The sequence below is a fragment of the Neltuma alba genome, unplaced genomic scaffold, assembly GCF_004799145.2.
Source record: "Neltuma alba isolate B1F8T4 unplaced genomic scaffold, ASM479914v2 tig00012398_pilon, whole genome shotgun sequence".
NCBI classification, from domain to species: Eukaryota; Viridiplantae; Streptophyta; class Magnoliopsida; order Fabales; family Fabaceae; genus Neltuma; species Neltuma alba.
Window position 1 is genome coordinate 69466 of NW_021636891.1, and position 22063 is coordinate 91528.

A 22063-nucleotide genomic window follows, 5' to 3' on the forward strand; every position below is an offset into this window, starting at 1 on the left:
TTGTAAGAGATTTGGACAAATATTAAGAGTTTTGCATAGTTTAAAAAAAGACCAATTTAAATCTAGTACAACAGAACTTATTTTTCAAGTATTATACTTTTCTCATACATCCAATTTACCTTTTTCAAGCAGCTTGAGGCAACAGAAGTTAGATTTCTTTGGGCATCACATTCACTGCTTTTATATTGAATATTGCAGCTATGGGTGCATAAGCAAAGAGTAGAGTTTGTACTATGGTGTTTGATCAAGAACCAATTTTTAGGAATTTTTTATTGATAGAATTTTAGAATTCAAAAGATTTATAAGAGAATGTTCTTTTGTATAGGGAGTGCTCAGTGATTGATTATTTTCAAATTTTATGATGTTTGCATCTAATGTATTAGATTTTAAATTCTATAAATATATTTGTTTATTTAATATTATTCTCTTGTGATTATTAAATGATTATATTGTACATCATAATAAATATTAATAGTAAAAAAATGAAAAGAAATAAATAATTAAAAATAATTATATAAGGTGAAATATTTGATAGTTGTTAACGAGGAACTGTCAAATAAGGGTCAAATAAGGTGATCTTATTTGACAGTTGTTAGCAAGGAATTGTCAAATAAGGTCACATTATTTGACAGTTGTTAATAAAAAAAACAGTCAAATATTCGAAGAATATTTGACAGTTGTTAACAAAGAACCGTCAAATATTCATAAGAATATTTGACAGTTCATAACAGTCAAATATTTGTTTTGAGAATATTTGACGCCTTCTTATTTGACGGTTCTAAACCGTCAAATATGAACTAAAATAATCGTCAAATATTCTTAATTTTGTAGTACTATCTGTACTATTTCCGATCCTTAATATAAAACCTCATTTAACTTTTGTTTCTGTTTTAAATATAAGACTCCAATCTATTTTGTCTCTCATATTTATATATTTTTTCTTAAGGTAGTTCTTCTAGTAATAATAGTTCTAACCAATACACTAGATTAATAAGGATATTTTAGGAAAGATAACACATATTTATTATAAATAACTAATTTAATTTATTTTTTTAATATTTTTAAATTAGTTAAAGTTCGGGTAGTACGAGTTTCTGACTAATTAATTTATCTTTGGCTGCAATATTCAATTCCTTTAGCTTTCTCTTTAGGAAAGATTACGAGTTTCTGACTAACAGCAGTTACACAGTAACTACGTACTGTGTAATTAAAATGGAGGTGGGCTTCGGTTTCCAAGTGCCACGTGTCCTGTCGCTGTTTCTATATACCCTCTTTCTTCTTCTTTACTCACTCTTGTTTTTCACACTTGTTCCCTACCCCTACGCACCTAAAACAAGAGGGATGTTGATCCGTTTGTGAATCACACTCCTCATTGTTCTGTTTTTCAGAATTTCCACACCACAAATATATAAAAACATGCATAGTTACGTAACATTGTCTTTTCTATTTTCGGCTTGTAAAATAATAATTCTTTTGCTTTATTTGTTTTTTTGCTTGTTTGAGGAATAACTTGATAACCCAGCAAACTCTGGCCAAGAAAGTACATATATCATCAAAATCTCCTAAGCATATCAGAATATAAACAAGCTATCGCTGAATAGAAACTAGCACACAATACAAACGACCTAAAGGAGCCATGGGGCAGGACAGCGATAACGAGAAGGAACTATTCTCGTGTGCCATGAGAGGGAACTGGGACAAGGTCATTGAAATGTACATGCAAGATGCGGTGCTTCACACGGCCAAAGATACTCCCTCTGGAGACACTGCGTTGCACACAGCAGTCGCTGATGGGAAGTAGCACGTGGTGAAGCAGATGGTCGACGCCATGTCCCTGACACAACCTAATGAAGGGGAGCTTATAAAGGCCCTGCGAACTCCTCATAATAGAAAAATCACTGCTTTGCATGTAGCAGCTGTCATGGGCAATGCCAGAATGTGTCGCATCATTGCTTGGGTGGAGCCTACCTTAGTGGATGATCGTAACGCTGACGGCGAGACGCCTCTCTTCTTGGCCGCCCTCCATGGCAGGAAACAAGCTTTTCTTTCACTTCATTACATCCGAAACCCTCCTGCCGCTAATCCCTACTATGTTAACTGTAGAAGGAACAATGGAGACACTATCCTTCACTGCGCAATCAATGGTGACCACTTTGGTACGCATGAACGAATTCATTCATTCATTCTCATATCAATTATATTGTTTATTCTAATCAACTATATATTTATACATATAACATTATTTAATCATTGCTATATATGCTCTATATATATATATGTAGATCTCGCCTTTCAGATACTTAATTTGTACAAAGACCTTGCGTATTGTGTGAACGAGGAGGGGTTGTCTCCTCTGCATTTTGTAGCGTCAAAGCCTTCTGCTTTTAGAAGCGGCAGCCGCCTTGGAAGGATGGAAGCCATGATTTATCACTGGATGGGAGAAGCATTTAATTTGTGTCGTGTGTGTGTGTGTGTGTGTGTATTCTTCATGCTTGGTTTGATTGATTCATCGGCATTTGATTTGTCCTGAAGGTTTACCTGTTGAGAAGCTTAAGGCAGAACATTATCTTGTAAGAGAACCCGATTACAGTGATATCCGTCCTCATTGTTTTGCCCACTTCAAAACATTGTGGAGCGTTTGTGGGCTGAAAAAAAAGCGGGCACAGTTGGTATGTACGTTTACGTTCGAATCCTACACCACCTATGTACATGCCATTCATTATTTAGATTCCTTCCTTGAGACTTTAAATTAATTTGTCCTACCTTTTAATTAAAATATATAAAAAAAACATTTATCAATTGGGGAAAACAGGAAAATAGCATGCATTTTTTGCCAGCAAAATAGGAAACTGTTATGAATATAATAATATCTTTGTGGATGTCCATATATCTCTTATTATCTCCTATATCTCCTATAATCTCTAATATCTCCCATTATCTCTATATCCTACAATTATCTCATATTATTATGTAATCTGTAGATTCAATGAAAGGTGTAAAGATGTGCCTATAAATAGAGGGCATGTATAATGTATTGAGCACACTTGAATGAAATGAGAAATACTCTCTCTTGTTGATCCTCTCTTCCTCTGTATGATTCTTCTCTAAATTTCTTCTTTATTTATAACACGTTATCACGAAGCTCTAACCAAGGTGCGTATGATATACCTTTCTACCCCAGTATAATTTTAGAGCATCATCTTTATTATTTTTCGAGAGTATCCTTTGCTCTGTTCAAATAAAAATATCTTGAGCATCATATATATGGCGTTTCAGAGTATCCGTATTCCTATTCAATTTATCTAGGATAATCTAAGCCATTATATGTAATTAAAATGATTATCTACCATTGTTTTATCTACCATTGTTTTAAACATCGGGTTCCATTGTTCTGAACTAATTATGATGAGAAGATTTTTTTCCCCCCCATCTATTTCTTATTGACTTGACGTCACTATTTTGATGGAACCCGAAGTTCCAATAGATACTAGTAGTATCCTTAAAGAGTTACCACCTAAAGTTAAATGGCCAGAAGCCATATAATTCTACGTTTTCATCTCATTGTAATTAAATGGCCAGAAGCCATATAACTCTGATTTTCCATTCTTTTCAATTTAAATGGCTAAAAGCCATATGATTTTGATTTTCTATATTATAGCCAGAAGCTATACAACTTTGATTTTTTATCTTATGGCTAGAAGCCATATATATGGGGCTAATTCTCTATTTTTTTAAAAATGGCTTGAAGTCATATATATTTGATATTTTATCTTATTAAATAACTAGAAGTATTTAGATATAAATTTGTCATCTTATGGCTAGAAGCCATATATATTTGATTATTGTTATCTTATTAAATCGCTAGAAGCCATATAATTTGAATTTTCTATTTTTTGACCAGAAGTCATATATATATATATATTTTATCTTATTAAATGGCTAGTTGCCATATAACTTTGATTTTCTATCTTATAGTCAAAAGCCATATATATTTGAATTTTTTTTTATCTCATTAAAAGGCTAGAAGCCATATAATTTGTACTTTCCATTTTATGGCCAGAAGCCACATATATATTTAATTTATCTTTATTTATATATATCGTGTTGAATTTCCTATTTTATGGCCAGAAGCCATATATATATATAATTTTTCTATATCTTCTTAAATGGCTTGCATCCATATAACTTTGATGTTCTATCTTATGGCCAAAAGTCATAAATATTTAATTTTTTTTGTTATTTTATTAATTAGCTAGAAGCCATATAACATCCAATTTTTATCTTATGATCAGAAACCATATATCTTTAATTTTTTATTTATTTTGAAATTAAATAGCTAGATGCCATGTATCTTTATTTTCTTTATTAAATGGCCTGAAACCATACAGTTTTGATTATGAGAAGGATCATTATATGATTTGTTTATAAAAGAAAAATTATGACAATTAAAATTATAAATAATATAGCCCAGAAAACTAATGACTATATAGTGAAGGATGTGTTGGTAAAAGAGTTTACCTTTTCTCTTTATTTCATGTTACATTTAATTAATTTAAAATTTAAGTTTTATTCTTATCTTATTCTCATATATTCTTGACATTCAATTTGATATTTATTAATATTATAATTTCTTATTACTAAATGGCCAGCAGCCATTACACTCATGTTATTGAATGACATGAAAATAATAACTTATAATGTTTTTAAAGCCCTGAAGGCTTATGGTTCAAATATTAAGGGACACAAATGATTTTTAATATATATATTTACTATATAGAGTCTTGAAGACTAAAGACTTATAAATAGCCCTGAAGGCTTATGATTTAAATCTTCATAACTATATAGTTTGATTTTAATCCTTGTAAATCTTTTCAAATTTTTGTTAGATTTATAAATTTATGAATAAGTTTTGAAGCATTACATAATATATACAACGAAGTGAAGTTTTTGAATAACGAAATATCTAGAAAATTTTATGTTTTGAAAAATATATATATACTTCATACTTTGAAAAAGCATAACAAGAAGTAAAGTATATCATATAGTGAAAAAACAATATATGTTAGTTCCTGAACAACTATATATATATTAGAATATTTGTTTATCAAAGGGTCTTAAGGTGATAGCACAATTAGATTGAAATTCATTATTATATCTGAATCAGGAAGCATTTGGATTTCTAAATTAAAGATATGTTATTAGCTTACTATATGCTATTCACTCTATTTGAAATATAGAAATAAGAAAAATATATTTATATGACTTACACTTGAGGGGGAGATTGTTGAAATACAAGTGTGAATTATGTTGGATGAAATTTGTTATTATTAATATTAATGTCATTCCTTATATCTTATATTCCTTTTGAAAAAGGCTCCAGAAGAGTCAATAGCGCTCAACCTTCTATAAGTGCACAAGTTTTTACCATTGGGTAAAAAATAAAAAATAACACTCTAGAAGAGCTATATCATGATTTATTATCCTGAAGATAAAATCCATAATTGATAGCATATTTCTTATGAAATATTAAGGTGAAAAATGAATAGTATGACATGGTAACAGGAAGTTTACTAATAATTGAGAATAATTTTACAATAAACCATAAGTTTATGCATTTATACTTTGACATGACCGGTCATATCATCCCGGATCATAATGATACAAAATATCATGAAAAATGTGCATTGTCATTTATTAAAGAACCAGAAGATTCTTTAAAAATGATATATGATTCAAGAATTTTTATGTGTTGTTTGTTCTCAAAAGAACTAAATAAGAGAACATCACTAACTATGCTCAAAATCGGATCCGTGCAAATTTATAATGTATCAACTTTATATATATGGGCTCATTTAGACACCATGTGGACCAAAGTAATACTCTATAAGTGAAAGATGCATCTATAAAATGGTCACAGGTGTTTATGATCAACTTGCAACCTGAAGTTTGCAAATATGTTTAGATAATTACATTGAGTACATAAGTTCTTAATTGATTATGAAATCAATATGATTCTCGTTGAGATTGCTAGTGATTAGTCCTCACGTTGCTGATAATTATATGCTTAGTAAAAGCCTCCATAAGTAGCTAGATCAAAGTTTATGAGAACATAATTCCCATTTGAGTGTTGGGATGATTGATTTTATATATTTTTGTACATAAATGCATCAAGCCAATAATGTATTGTGAATTCTCCCATTATAATTGGCTTTTAGTAAGGAGCCAGACATTTTTTTTATCTTAGAATGTGCAAGATCTATTATTCCACAGCAATAATGCACATAGATGGATATTAAAAATAAGTTGGGATCATTGTTAGATAAGAATCTCCTTATTCTTGTTTGTCTCTAAATGAAACAAAATAATGTTTCTAAAGGAGATTTATGGATTTGGGAGACTTACATTACATGTTCCCAATATGAGGGGGAGAAAATGTATAGTTGGAAAAGAAAACACATAGAATGCATTTTCACTATCAAATGTAGATCCTCAAATATAGTAGTATGAACTAGAAGTTCATAAAGTATTGCATTCGTAAAACATTACTAATATCTGCCAGATGCAATTACTGACCCAAATGAGAATTCTTAATTCTTATATTCTAGCTAAAAGTGCTCCTATTTTTAAGACATACTAAAAGCATGAGAGTATGATCGGAAGAAAAGAAAAAGGGGCAAATGATCATGATGATCATACTAAAGAGGCATGAATTGCAAAAGAGATTAAGACACAACTGTTTGACTCTTGAAAAGGTTTAAGTGTCTGAAAGCAATAAAGAGATCTCGATATTTTATGTCATAAAAGAAAAAGAGACCGATAAAGGAATAAAATTGTCGACAATAATTTTATTGATGATATCATCTGATCAAATGAGGATCTTATATATAAATCTATCATGAGATACATATAGAAAAATGGTTGGCCAATAGAAAAGAAAAGACGCAATGTAGCAAGGATTTGTGTATCCATGGCCTATGCACTTGAAGTGTAATGCTAGTATTATGTAAATAGGCATTTGTACAATATAAAGAGAAATAAAGTCTTGTGGTGGATTAAATTACATGCCTTATCAATCTAGCAGTCTGGTAATAAATGAAATTTTTTCATGTGTGTCTTAGAAATATATAACTATAATGTATGACTCACTTTATAGTGAAATTATATGTAAATCCCAAAAGGATTCAAATCCTTGTATAAATTCAAACGATCCAATACATGAACAGATCTGGATCATAATGTATGAAAATCCTTGAAAGATTTAAGTTTCTAGAAGTATACAATTATGTTCTCAAGAACATTATTCAATTAAGTCTCTATACGAGCCATATATGGTTAATATCAATTGAAGAAATGATGTGAACATATTCCAACTTGTCCATTTGTGAAAAGATTCAAAATGAGTTTGTTATCAGTACTATTTATGATGATAGCATCAAAACTCCTGATGAGTTTTCAAAAGCTACGAATTACTTAAAAAAAAAAGTTTGAAATGAAAGCTTTCAGAAGAATACATATGGATAAGTCACATCTATTATGTGGATCAGTAACATCCATTATATGTTTTGGTAGTTGCAAGATCTTTAGATATGGACTAAAAATCGATTTAAACCTCCAGAAGGTAATGAATAAACACTTGGTCTAGAAGTACCATATCTTAGTGTCATTGAAGCATTTATATATCTATCTAGCTATACAGAATCTGAGCTATCATTTGCTGATTCGCATGATATAATTCTTTTTCAACATGAAAATGTTGGAATGAAGTTAAAAATATTCTTTGTTACTTTAAAGATACCGTGGAGGTAATATTTGATTTGAAAGTACCCAAGACTAATCTTAATGGCTATATAGATAAAGTATTCTTGTTTGATCCTCATGTCAAGAGATCATAGTATGATCCACATGTGGGTAAACCATAAAAGGACTATTCGTCTTATGATTTTCATAAGATTATGAAATTCATATTTGATGTTTTTATCTCACTATAATATTTGGAAGGCTTGTTTATTATATTAGACTTTGCAGGCTCGAAGATGTCAACTGATGTTGCCAAAAGGGGGAGTCGATACACGCTGTGCTCTTTTTTCCTTGTCTATGGTTTTGTCCCATTGGGTTTTCCGAGCAAGGTTTTTAATGAGGCAGCATTGTATAGGTATCAATGAATGATGTACTATTTTTCTTTCGTTAGGTTTTTGTCCCACAAGGTTTTTCTTAGTTGAAGTTTTTTAACGAGGCACATTCATATATATTGGACATCCAAGAAGGAGTGTTATGAATATAATAATATCTTTGTGGATGTCCATATATCTCTTATTATCTCCTATATCTCCTATAATCTCTAATATCTCCCATTATCTCTATATCCTACAATTATCTCATATTATTATGTAATCTGTAGATTCTATCAAAGGTGTAAAGCTGTGCCTATAAATAGAGGGCATGTATAATGTATTGAGCACACTTGAATGAGAAATACTCTCTCTTGTTGATCCTCTCTTTCTCTGTATGATTCTTCTCTAAATTTCTTCTTTATTTATAACAGAAACAACTTAGTGGTAAAGCTTTTTGACGCCGCAACTCCTAGGCCTTCGTTTTTTGTTACACTTTTATTAGGCTTTTCGGTATCGGCGTGAAGTGGCATAACTGGTTTAGGCCCGTTGGCTACTCCTTTCAATCCAATTTCAAAGGATGGGTCTTAAAATTTGAGAACTTTTAGGCTCGGCTCAGCCTAATAATGGGCTCAGCAACCCATGTAAGCCTTTCCCTCGGTGTTTTTTTTTTTAAACATTCTCTATGATATGTGGCCTGCTTCTACATGATCAAATATTTTACCTTTGGATCATGAAAATGAGGATTAAAAAATATTTAATTTTAAATTTGAAATTTGAACTTTAAAGATAATTTATATTTTGCATTATTATAACAGCGTGTTTGAGTTCCCCGATGTTTATTAATCGTTCTGAAAATCAAGTGGCATTGGATTTTACTCCCACCAAGACCAAGCGATTCCAAAATTTACTAACCACAACTTTTTTCCAAAAATAGAAACAAGGGTATTGTGGTAATTGAGTATGAAAATGTTATTTATTTCACATATAAAGGGCTTGGGACTTGGGAGTTACTTGTGCATTTTGAGTCTATTTATTTAGCTTCCTTGCTTGGGACTTTAAATTAATTTTTCATATTTTTAAAATTAAAAATATATAAATATACTTACTAACTGGGGAAAAAGGAAAAATTATTTAGTTTTTTGCCACCAGGTTAAAAAAAAAAAAATCAATATGGGTGGGTTTTGGATGTCGTAACTTCGATAATTATTGGGCTTCGTGGGGGGGGGGAGGTGTGGTCTGTAGAGCCTGCATTATGGGTGGGCCTATTGGACTGCCCATTTAAGTTTAATATTTTAGGGTCCGAACATAAAATTGATGATTTTAATGTAAAATGGCTTTTGAACGCCACCTTCATAAACCGAATAACTAGAGCCGAACTTGAGAAAACGTGCATATCTAATTCGTTTTGCGGTTACGTAGTAGCGTAACATTACTTCTCCTACTCATCCTTTGCGATCCCTTCTATATGTAATACTCCTCCGGTCTTAAATGTAAGACCCTTATACTAGTACCCTTATACATACTAGTATAAGGGTCTTACATTTAGGACCGGAGGAGTACATTCTTTTGCTTTGCATTTTTTTTTTATCTGGCGGAATCTGTTCGGGGAATAAGTATATATAACTTGATAATGTTACTTCTCTGTTCATATATGTAAGTTAGAAAAAAGTTCAGTTATAAATATAAGTCATTTGTAAAATAATTAATAGTATTTTTTCAATTTTATCCTTAGTGAATACAATTAAAAAAATAAGGAAATTTTATCACAATACAAATGACATGTATATGGAAACAAAATGGTACATCCGCGAATGCATGATTGTTTTGATAGCGTGCGTACTGTGATATTACATTATTTTGGGATGTTTTCCAATTAATAAGAAAAGCAGGCATTCTTATTATCTTACCTCAAATCCTCAATGTATAAGATCCAGTTAACTAATCTAAGAAGATTAAAAAAACTAAAAGATTATTTTAAAGTATTTATATTTATCGTTTTTTTAAACTAATTTTTCTGATACAAAAATATTTCAAAAAAAATATGTAATATATGCTGTAATTAAATAAAGGTTAAAGTATACATTTGATCTTTTAACTTTGTACAAGATTTCAATTTAGTCCTTTAATTTTAAAAAGTATACTTTTAATTCTTTAACCTTAAAATTTTTTTAAAAAATGATGACATTAAGATCTTAAATGTTGATAAAATATTCTCAAATGCTAATATGTTAAGTTTAATTTTCAAAACATCTATAATTGTTATAAAAAAAACAATCATTGAAACTTAATGATTTTAGAGTTAAAGGACCAGATGTATGCTTTTTAAAGTCAAAGAACTAAATTGAAATCTTGTATAAAGTTAAAGGATCAAATGTATATTTTAGCTATTAAATAAATGAATTTTATATTAAATACCGGAGATAGTATAAATAAACATTCTGATCTTAATTTTTTGTCCAATGGCCTAGCCAAGAGCTTGTAGCCATATATAATTTCGACTGAAGTTGCTACCTTTTCTGTTTCCACTGAGCTATATGAGGAAGATTCCGGAGCGGAAGGTGAGAGATCTTTTGAATTTTGAGGCTATTTAAAATTTCATGTGAGTAAAGAAGAGTCTTATGAAATTGTTTAATTAGGACCAACAGTGGATGGAGCTCAGGAAAATTCGTTATTTCCACCTAATTACAAAACCTGTTGCTCTTTGATCAAGGGCATTTATCTAATGCTTTGGATAATTCTGGGGATAGGTATATATGCTTATTATGCTTGATATATTCATTTCGTATTAAATATGATGCGTGGCTTACGACTCTTATAATTGATATATTTTGAATTTCCCCAGTATTTGCATTTGATGTGCAGAAGATATATCGAAAAAAGGAGACCCATACATGGTGTGTTCAAGTATTCGAACGTCTTCTTCATTTTGCTTCCTTGTATGACGACAAGAATGACGGGGAGAACCCTAATGAAGTTTATATGACCCCTGCCACGTCATTGGAATTTCCAGAAAGATCCGTCCGGGACGTCGACGAACGTACGCAATGACTAACCTAGAAGCGCTTGATGCAGATTAAATGTGATCAATTATACGTGTGTGTGTGTCTGTGTGTGTGTGTATGATGTGCTTGACATTTAAACTGTGCAGCGCGACGTCCTAAAAAGAGGAGAAAGGAGACTCTTTTGTTAATGGCTGCAAAGGATGGAGTGCTGGAAATGATAGAGAAAATTTTGGAGTTGAATCCAGGTGCTATTCACTTTCAGAGTAGAACGGCATAAGAGACAGATATTAAGGATAACATTGTATTCTATATTGCTTAATTGTGAACAGTAATTCATCATTTCTTATATAGGCAACAGCCTGAGAGACAGAAAAGGAAAACGTACTACAATGGAATGATCTAGAATATAGGGCTAACTGTACTGAGTATTGAATTGGGCTTTGGTTTATTGGTTTATTTTGTTGGGCTTATTGGGCTAGTTTAGTATTGTGGCTAACATTCACGAGGTGAATGAAGATAAGAAGAACATAGTGTTATTAGCAGCAGAACACAGGCAACCTCACGTGTATGAGTTCTTGCTGAAGGAGAATGTTTATAAAGAAAGCCTATTCCGTCAGGTGGATAAGGATGGAAACACTGCATTGCACTTGGTGGCCACACTTGGTGACTACATGCCCTGGCTCATTACTGGGGAAGCTCTTCAAATGCAGTGGGAACTCAAGTGGTACGAGGTAATTAATAAACTGCTTACATAATTATTTTGCTAGAATATCTTAATTCTGAGCTACCTGTAATGTTGGAGATGCAGTTTGTCAAATATTCAATGCCAGCTGGTTTTATATGTCCATACAACAATAACCACAAAACCGTAAAAGAAATCTTCACCGATACTCACAAAGGCCTCGTCAAAAGCGGTGGCGAGTGGTTAAGAAAAACCTTAGAATCCTGCTCAGTTGTGGCAGCACTAATTGCTACAGTGGCCTTCGCCACGGCAACCACCGTTCCCGTTGGCGTCGATCAAGAGTCCGGCTATCCGACTCTGGAAACTGAGATAGTGTTCAAAGTGTTTGCCGCTTCATCACTCATAGCCCTGTGCTGCTCCGTCATGGCTGTGTTGACATTCCTATCATTACTTACTTCTCGATTTCAAGAGCAAGATTTTCATAAAGACCTGCCCATGAAGTTACTCCTAGGTTTAACATTGCTGCTCATGTCGATTGCTTCCATGATGGTGTCATTCTGTGCTGGACATTTCTTCGTGCTCAAACATCAACTTCACCATGCTGCGTTTGCTTTATATGCCGCAACTTGCATCTCTGTCATCTTTTATGTGTTGGCGCAGTTTCCGCTCTACTTTGATTATTAAAGGGCTACCTTTGCTCATGCTTCGCAACCTAGTTAAAAGGTATTGAAGCCCAACATCAGAACAAAGCCATAATGCAAACTAGAAAGAAATGCTCTTCAATCCTTTGTGTTTTACTTTACACGTATCTCAATTGTATTGGATAATGTTCTCTATGTATTGAGCTAGCCACTGTACACACGATATATGAGGAAATACAACACATTTTGAATTCTGTTGCTCTGTGCCTCTCTTATCATGTTGCTCTGTTTTCATCTTCCTTCTATTATGGCATCAGAGCTAGGGCTACTTTTGTAGCTCGGCAATATGTCTGGCTCACCCACCAAATATGTACCACCACCACTCCACCTTTCACACCGTCATCGTCCAATGTCTCCCACTCTGCTGCTACTCCATCCACCTTCCCTCACTAAATTACCACCAAGCTTACTCAGGAGAACTATCTCATTTGGAAAGCCCAGATCACCTCCTATCTTTATGGTCAACAACTCTTATTGATGGCTTCAATAAAAGGCCACGAGCAAACTTCAATGGTGATTCTGATTTCTTACATATGATTTTAACACTTTCAATTGGACGGAATAAAGATGGCCTGCTACCACTGTGCATCCCAAAAACAAGCCATGAGGTACCCGAGTTTCTAAGTTAACTTGGTGTCTCCAGCTAGCTTTGTGAAGACTGATATGACTCAGCGGTGGATTCTCAACTGTTGATGATGAAGCTGCGGTACATCTCCTCAGATTTGCTCTTGCCTGTGACTAAGCTTTAATTTTATTTTGATATGTTACGTGCCAGTGTTTTTCAAGTAATTGAGCATAAGAATGTCCAGGCTTTTGTTTGAAACTAAGTTCTCTTTATGCTGCTGTCTTCTCTTATGCCTGCCTGTTTGTACATTGATTCTATGGTTGATTCTATATATTATGAAGCCATTTGGATAGAATGAAATCTTACCTTTTCAAAGAAAAAAAATCTGATGCACAAAAGGCATTTTTACAAAGTATAAGTGGAATAAATAATTTGCTGTAATGTATGAAATTTTTTGGACTGCTTATATTATTATCGTTATCGGCTAGCTGAACCGTATCTTTGATATGAAATGAATAATGATCATTTCATTCTGTTGTCAAAGGAAAAACGACGGATTTATTGGCTCGAAATGATCATTTTTTATAATACTTAATCAAAGAATTTAATTTTATTATTATATTTTTTATTTTAATAAATATAGAACCTAAAATAAAATAATTTTCAAAATCTTTTTTAAAGAAATCTAATGTAAGGCATAAAAACGGAAAATTCGGAGGCCGGGGTGTTAGCTTTTTTATTTTGGATCTCAAAAACGTTATCATCCGGCTAATGTGGTCCTTCAATTCAAATGATTTTACAACGTCCTTAATATTTGGAAAAACTAATTTGTTTTAACTCTTAAAATAAAGTCACTCACAAATTTAACTTTTAAATGCAGGAGCTAGCTGTGAATTTTAGTTCTACATATAAAATCCCGTTAATCTATTTTTTTTTTTTTAGTTATTAGTTTTTCACAGATTAATTAAACCAACTTAAGAACTTATATATAATCTAATTCTAATGTTATGTAGAAATATTTTTTTAAAAAAAGATCAGGCCAAATTCATTATAATTAACTAACATATATAATTTTTTAATCTTCTCAAATTAGTTAGTATTAAAATCCAAATGCAAAAATGAAGATGCAATTGAGGTTTGTAATTTTTATACAAAGGATGCAGTTGAGTCGATAGATGACCTGCAAAACAAGCTAGAGTTACTTTATTTCTTTAAAACCCAAATCATTGTTGATATTTTGATTAAGGGTAAGTGCCACGTGTCCTGTCGCTTCTTCTATATACCCTCTTTCTTCTTCTTTACTCACTCTTGTTTTTCACACTTGTTCCCTACCACTAAGCACCCCAAACAAGAGGGATGTTGAGCCGTTTGTGAGTGACACTCCTCATTGTTCTCTTTTTCAGAATTTCCACACCACAAATATGTAAAAACATGCATAGTTACGTAAACATTGCTTTTTCTATTTTTGACTAGTAAAATATTATTAATTCTTTTGCTTTATTTATTGATCCGCTTGAGCTATCACTGAATAGAAATGAGCACACAATACAAACTACGTAAAGCCGTGGAGCAAGGGAGCATAACAAGAAGGAACTATTCTCATGTGCCATGAAAGGGAAATGGGAGAAGGTCATTGAAATGTACATGCAAGATGCGGGGCTTCACAAGGCTAGAATTACTCGCTCTGGACTGGACACACTGCTTTGCACATATCAGTCGCTGATGGGAAGGAGCACGTGGTCAGGAAGATGGGCCACGCCATGTCCCTGAACCAACCTCATGAAAGGGAACTTATAAAGGCTCTGCGAACTCCTAATAAGAGAAACAGCACTGCCTTGCATGTAGCGTCTGTCATGGGCAATGCCAGGATATGTCACATCATTGCCAGCGTGGAGCGTACCTTAGTGGATGATCGTAACGTTGACAGCGAGACGCCTCCCTTCTTGGCCGCTCGCTATGGCAGGAAACAAGCTTTTCTTTGCCTTCATTTCATCCGAAACCCTAACATCAATACTTCTCCGGCTTTTTTATCCAGACACGACAAATAGTAAAAGTATTTACTCAGATGCTATAAGATCAAAAATATTTACTCAGATACTACACTTGAAATCGTTCAGACAGTGAACGAGTTTAAATTTGTACAGAAGTTGTTCAGGCAAAAAACGACTTCAGTGGGACCCACATCCAAAATATGAAAGTTGTTCTTGGTCTGAACAACTTCAGTGGGACCCACATCACAAAATGGAAGTTGTTCTTGGTCTGAACAACTTCAGTGGGACCCACTATTTGTCTTACATTCCATGCGTTTTCAGCTTTCGTATTCTAACCTAAAAACAGGATCAACATATTGCAAATGGTTAATGCCTACTTGTGAGCAAGCTGTAACAGCATGCATACATGGAAACTTTTCTGCTTGAAATTCTCCACAATCACATTTTCTATCAATCAAGTTAACCTTGCAACAACGACGAAATTGACGAAGTTGAATATTGTATGGCTCCATAACCTCAAATGATGTTGATATTCTATCAAACTCTCGAATAACACATCCAGATGCACCTTGTGTTACTATGTCTAACTTCTTTGTTAGTGTCTCAGAAAACACTTGACCAGCTGCAATTTGCGCATGAACTTGTTGGGCACGCTTTACAAAATAGTTGTTAACTCTATACATGGTTTTGTAAAGCGTGCCCAACAAGTTCATGCGCAAATTGCAGCTGGTCAAGTGTTTTCTGAGACACTAATAAAGAAGTTAGACATAGTAACACAAGGTGCATCTGGATGTGTTATTCGAGAGTTTGATAGAATATCAACATCATTTGAGGTTATGGAGCCATACAATATTCAACTTCATCAATTTCGTCGTTGTTGCAAGGTTAACTTGATTGATAGAAAATGTGATTGTGGAGAATTTCAAGCAGAAAAGTTTCCATGTATGCATGCTGTTGCAGCTTGCTCACAAGTAGGCATTAACCATTTGCAATATGTTGATCCTGTTTTTAGGTTAGAATACGAAAGCTGAAAACGCATGGAGTGTAAGACAAATAGTGGGTCCCACTGAAGTTGTTCAGACCAAGAACAACTTCCATTTTGTGATGTGGGTCCCACTGAAGTTATTCAGACCAAGAACAACTTTCATATTTTAGATGTGGGTCCCACTGAAGTCGTTTTTGGCTTGAACAACTTCTGTACAAATTTAAACTCGTTCACTGTCTGAACGATTTCAAGTGTAGTATCTGAGTAAATATTTTTGATCTTATAGCATCTGAGTAAATACTTTTACTGTTTGTCGTGTCTGGATAAAAAAGCCATACTTCTCCCTTCTATGCTAACTGTAGAAGGAACAATGCTGATACCATCCTTCACGCTGCAATTAATGGTAACTACTTTGGTAAGTATAAATTCACTCATTGAATTAGGGCACACATATGGTGGGCAAATGTTATCGTTAAGATCGATTGTCATCCGCCTCCAGAAAGAAGTTCAACAGTTTTTTGGAAGTGTACTGTTTATAAACGTCCTATTTTCTAAGGTACAGAAATTTTTGCATTTCTGACAAAAAGCAGATCATAACCATATGAAAGTTAACTAAAATGTTTTAAAATAGGGCATATAAAGGAAAACCCCGTGGGTGCTACAGTTTTTGGTTCTGAAATATCAAACGTTAACACCTTAATATAGTATTTTCAATTCAAGTGATTTTACAATGTGTTTATAAACTCATTTACCCAAATTAATTAAATAGTTTTTCTATTAAAGACCAGATGCAAATGAAAATGCTGTTGAGTTGGTGACCGGCAACTTAATGAGTAAGAGTTACTTTGCAGGCCAAGTTAATTTATGATTAGATCATTAAAAAAGGCGGAAAAGTTAATGGTACAATTGAAGTTCAAGTTGGAGGATAGCATGGCGTTGAGGAGAGCCGTGGGACACGATTGTTAATAACCGAGACTTTTGCTTTTTGCATGTCACAGTGGGCCAAAGCCTAAGCTTGCAAGGGTTGCCTTTTCCTCTGATTTGGAAAGATCACGAGTTTAAACCTGAACCAGATTAAGATGTGATTAACCACAGTTTAATATTATCTCTAATTCTTCATATAAAATCTAATTTATAGTTTTTCTTATACAAACTAGATCTTAAAAAATGAGGATAGTAACTAACATTAAGGGTCTACTTGGTATGAGGGAAATGGAGGGAAAGGGGGGAAAAGAAAAATTTCAGTAAACTCGATTTGAAAAACTAAAAAAGTAGGGTTAAAAACTTTAAATTAATTTTATTTCCTCTTTTATCTTACATTTTTTTTTCTTTATCAAAATTTTCTAATCCCACTTCTCCAATTTTTTAAATTGAGTTTATTAAAAATTTTTCTTCCCTCTCATCCTCTCGTAACAAACGCAGGGTGAAGTAATGTCATGTTCCAAAATCAAAAAGAACGCTTCAGTTTCCAGGTGCCACGTGCCCGTTGCCATACTTTTATATACTCATATGTCCTTCCTTCTTTCTTTTTATTTTGCCCCGCTCTTTCACTTCTTTATCTCACTCATGTTTTTCACGATTTGCGCCCCACCGCGAAGCACCTAAAACAAAAAAAGCGTCAACATGTCAATGCGTGTCCCAATAGTTTTTTGTGAATTACACTCTTCATTATTCTCTTTTCTGGGAATTTAATTTCCACCGCACAAATAGTGACGTTACATAGTTTCTTTCCTTTTTTTTTTCTTGGCTCGTAAAATATTCTTTTTGCCTTCTTTCTTGTTTGGGGAATAACTTGATAACCCAGCAAACTCTGGCCAAGAAAGTAAATCATATCATCAAAATCTCCTAAGCAGATCGGTATTTAAACGAGCTCTCACTGCATAGAAACTAGCCCGCAATACAAACTACCTAAAGTAGCCATGGAGCAGGAGAGCAACAAGAAGACACTATTCTCATGGGCCATGAAAGGGAGATGGGGCGAGGTCATTGATATGTACAGGCAAGATGCGAGGCTTCACAATGCCAGAATCACTCGCTCTGGACACACTGCTCTGCACATTGCTGTCTCTGATGGGAAGGAGGATGTGGTTAAGCAGATGCTTCACGTCATGTCCCAGAAACAACCTCGTAAAGAGGGTCTTATAAAGGCTCTGCGAACTCCTAATAATAGAAACAACACTGCCTTGCATTTGGCGGCTTCCATGGGCAATTCCCGAATGTGTTACATCATTGCTAGCGAGGACCCTGCCTTAGTGGATGATCGCAACGTTGACGGCGAGACGCCCCTCTTCTTGGCCGCTCTCCATGGCAGGAAACAAGCTTTTCTTTGCCTTCATCACATCCGAAACGGTCCCACCACTACGCCCCTCCGTGCTAACATCAATACTGTGCCCTTCTATGCTAACTGTAGAAGGAACAACGGTGACACTATCCTTCACGCTGCAATCCATGGTAACTACTTTGGTACGTATAAATTCATTCATTCTCCCCCCCCAACCCCCCCAACTCCTTCCACGAGCTAGCTTCTCTGTTGTATTCTTTATTCTGATCTACTATAACATTATTTAATTAATGCTATGCTATATAGATCTTGCATTTCAGATAATTCATCTGTATGAAGACCTTGCGAATTGGGTGAACGAGGAAGGGTGCTCTCCTCTGCATTTGCTAGCATCAAAGCCGTGTGCTTTCAAAAGCGGAAGCCACCTTGGACGGATGGAAACCATCATTTATCACTGTATGTATGCATTTAATTATGGTCGTTATATTATTCTTCACGCATAGGAAAAAAGGCCTATTTGGTCAATTCATTGGGGTTTAATTTGTCTTGAAGGTATTTATGTTGAGAAGCTTAAGTTAGAAAATCAAGAACATCATAAATTTCCAGTATTGAGCAATATTGGTAAACCTGTTGAAAGAGACGCGGAAGATCCAGGAGCGGGAGGTGAGAGGTCTTTTGAATTTTGGCACTAATTAAAATTGCATATGTGAGTACAACTGAGAACTCTCGTACCATTGCTTAATTAGGACCACGAGAAGACGGAGGTCAGACAAATCCGTTATTTCCCGCTAATTACCAAACTTGTTGCGATCTGATCAAGTTCTTTTTTCTGGTGATTGTGACAATTTTTGTGAAAGGTACATATGCTTATTTATGTTTGACCCATTTAATACTAACATATATGATGGCACATGACACTTTTAATTCAGATATGCTTATTATATATTTTGGATTTTCCACAGGATCTAAGGAATGGAAGAGGATATATGAGAAAAAGCAGACCCATAAATGGTCTGTTCAGATAGTGAAACAACTTCTTCACTCCACTTCCCAGCATGAGTACGAGGCTGACGGGGGAGACCCTAAGGGAGAAGGCTATAATAATACGACGTCGCCACAGCAGGATGCCCCCTCCGACGCATCAGCAGTCAAACCTAGCAGCACCAACGACAAAGGTAACATTGTCACAAGAAGCATTTGATTATAAGTTGTAACTGGTAATTACGTGTTTGACAAGCATTTAAATTGTGCAGAAGATAAACAACGTCCTAAAGGGACTACAGCAGAGACTCCAATATTAGTGGCAGCAAAGAATGGTGTGGTGGAAATGATAGAGGAAATTGTGGAGGTCTTTCCGGTAGCTATTTACGATCTAAATGAAGATAAGAAGAACATAGTGTTACTGGCAGCAGAACACAGCCAACCTAAAGTGTATCAGTTCTTGCGGGAGAAGAATATATACAGAGAGAGCCTATTCCATCAGGTGGATAAGGATGGAAACAGCGCATTGCACTTGGCAGCCACACTTCGCGACGACGAGCATTGGCTCATTCCTGGCGATGCTCTTCAAATGCAATGGGAACAAAAGTGGTACAAGGTAATAGCAAGTGACTCCCTCAACATTGGTTAAGCTTTAGAAAGTTAATTAGTGACAACATTAAATGTGTTTTTAAATTGATATAACTTATCTATTTTGCTCATATTAAAGAATGCGAATGAAAAATGTTGTTCTCACTCCTGCATTTAAAATTTCCTCCCCTCATGAAAATGGCTAAAATAAAAAATTATTATTAATTATCTTGCCCCATATTTTGCATCAAAAATTTTTTCTAGAAAAGCTTTTATATTTGGAGCAAAAAGTCCACAATAAAAGTCGCTTCTAGAAGCTAGAATGATTTGGTCCATAATATAAGTTTCTCGGAAAGTATTATTTTGTCTTTATAATTAATACTTAAATATAACTCATTATATTTTTCTCCCTCATTTTGCAACCTTATTTAATATGAGTAAATTTGAAAAAAATTAATTTGAGGCGAATTTAATGAATTAACACTGATTTTTATTTCAGTAAATTAGTTAAAATTACTTATGTTATAAATAGGAGAGAGTATATAACTTCTAATTCGTGCGTGCGCGCGTGTTTATATATATATATATATATATATATATAATGTAATACCTTAATTCGACGATGTAAATATGATGGCTTACGCAGTTTGTGAAGGAGAATACTCCATCTGATTTCATTGGCCGATACAACAGGAAGAACGAAACCCCAGACGTTGTCTTTACCAAAACTCACAGGAACCTCCAAAAAAGGGCCGCTAAGTGGATGAACAAAACCTCAGAATCATGCTCGGTAGTGGCCGCACTAGTTGCCACGGTGGCCTTTACCACAAACGCCACTGTGCCCGGCGGAGTTGTCCAAGAAACAGGCCAACCAACACTTGAAGGTGAGTCACAATTCCAACTGTTCGCCATCTCATCACTCGTAGCCCTGGGCTGCTCCGTCACGGCCCTCGTGATGTTCCTATCTATACTCACTTCTCGATTTCAAGAGAGAGACTTTGAAAAAGACTTGCCCGGGAAGTTACTGGTAGGTTTGACTTCTTTGTTCGTGTCGATTGCTTTCATGTTGGTGTCATTCTGTGCTGGACACTTCTTCGTGCTCAAGGATACACTTCGTTATCTTGCTCTTCCAATATATGTGGTGACCTGCCTCCCTGTAACCCTTTTTGTTTTGGCTCAATTTCCTCTCTACTTTGATCTTCTGCGGGCTACCTTTAAGCATGTTCCCAAAAGTAGTGGCAGGCCCATGCTGCTTGACGTCAATGGCGATCCTCAGCAAACTCTGGCCAACAAAGTAGACCATATCATCACTCTCTTAAGCCATGGAGCAGGAAAGCAACAAGAAGGGAATGAAAAGGGAACGGGGCAAGGTCATCCAGACGTACAGGCAAGCTGATCCTCATCACTTGTTGCATGCCTCGGCTTGATTTGAACAGTGGAAATTGGACAATTTCAAGCCGATCTTGTTGACTTATTATTATGATTATGTATGATATATATGCAGTAACTTAATTTAGTGTGCGCGTAATTTAATATTTTATGGTGCTTGGATGTAATAAAGTGCGGTTTAATATATTCATTTCCGTTTTGCGTTTAGCCATTTACTTTTTATTTAGCACTTGTTACGATAGATTTTAATATGTTGGAAGGTGATAGTGGCTCGAGACAAGCCAAAAAAAAAAAATTCTGCATGTAATTAGGCTGGCTTAAACGTCTCCCGCATGTGTGAGTATGTAATACTACATCTGATTCTTAATATAAGAATTAGTTGACTAATTTGAATAGATTAAAAAAATTATTTAAATTAGTTATTTATAATAAATAAGTGTTATTTTTTTTAAAATATTTTTACTAATCAAATATATTGGCTAGAATTATCATTATTACGATGACTATCTTGGAAAAAAATAAATAAGTATGAGAGAAAAATGAATTAGAATCTTATATTTAGGATCAAAATAAAAGTCAAATGAACCCTTATATTAAGAATTGGAGGTAGTATAATGCTAGCAAGTCAATAAACTTACACAGGTGGATAAACGCAATTGTACTACGGCAACAAAATCAGAAGCAATTTATCTTTATACTCTTCTTATTTTGGTTATTTTTAAACTGTTATTATCTTCTGTTCTTTCCTTTAAACCAGTAGATTGGTACAATTATCATAGAGTATTAT

At 34.1% G+C, this 22063-nt stretch overlaps 2 protein-coding genes across 2 annotated transcripts; both read left to right on the forward strand.

The window, feature by feature from the left end:
- The first annotated feature begins 1816 nt into the window (after positions 1 to 1816).
- On the forward strand, positions 1817 to 12479 carry LOC114726661 (uncharacterized). Its single transcript, XM_028913331.1, has 6 exons — positions 1817 to 2156; positions 2533 to 2669; positions 10974 to 11148; positions 11260 to 11384; positions 11593 to 11844; positions 11922 to 12479. Exons 1-6 carry the CDS (start codon positions 1817 to 1819, stop codon positions 12477 to 12479), a joined length of 1587 nt encoding a protein of 528 aa, XP_028769164.1.
- A 5477-nt stretch (positions 12480 to 17956) lies between these two features.
- On the forward strand, positions 17957 to 21283 carry LOC114726662 (uncharacterized). Its single transcript, XM_028913332.1, has 7 exons — positions 17957 to 18500; positions 18625 to 18774; positions 18871 to 18981; positions 19065 to 19175; positions 19281 to 19493; positions 19572 to 19915; positions 20534 to 21283. The coding sequence occupies exons 1-7, from the start codon at positions 17957 to 17959 to the stop codon at positions 21281 to 21283; spliced, it is 2223 nt and encodes a 740-aa protein (XP_028769165.1).
- Positions 21284 to 22063: the final 780 nt, after the last annotated feature.

Bases quoted from the DNA above. Each gene is read 5' to 3' on its own strand.
- LOC114726662 (XM_028913332.1), top strand. From the start codon at position 17,957: ATGGAGCAGGAGAGCAACAAGAAGACACTATTCTCATGGGCCATGAAA. The intron at 18,501-18,624 runs GTACGTATAAAT...TATGCTATATAG, and splicing joins AATCCATGGTAACTACTTTG to ATCTTGCATTTCAGATAATT. The intron at 18,775-18,870 runs GTATGTATGCAT...TTTGTCTTGAAG, and splicing joins GGAAACCATCATTTATCACT to GTATTTATGTTGAGAAGCTT.
- LOC114726661 (XM_028913331.1), top strand. From the start codon at position 1,817: ATGGTCGACGCCATGTCCCTGACACAACCTAATGAAGGGGAGCTTATA. The intron at 2,670-10,973 runs GTATGTACGTTT...TTTGATGTGCAG, and splicing joins AAAAAAAGCGGGCACAGTTG to AAGATATATCGAAAAAAGGA. The intron at 11,385-11,592 runs GCATAAGAGACA...TTATTGGGCTAG, and splicing joins TTCACTTTCAGAGTAGAACG to TTTAGTATTGTGGCTAACAT.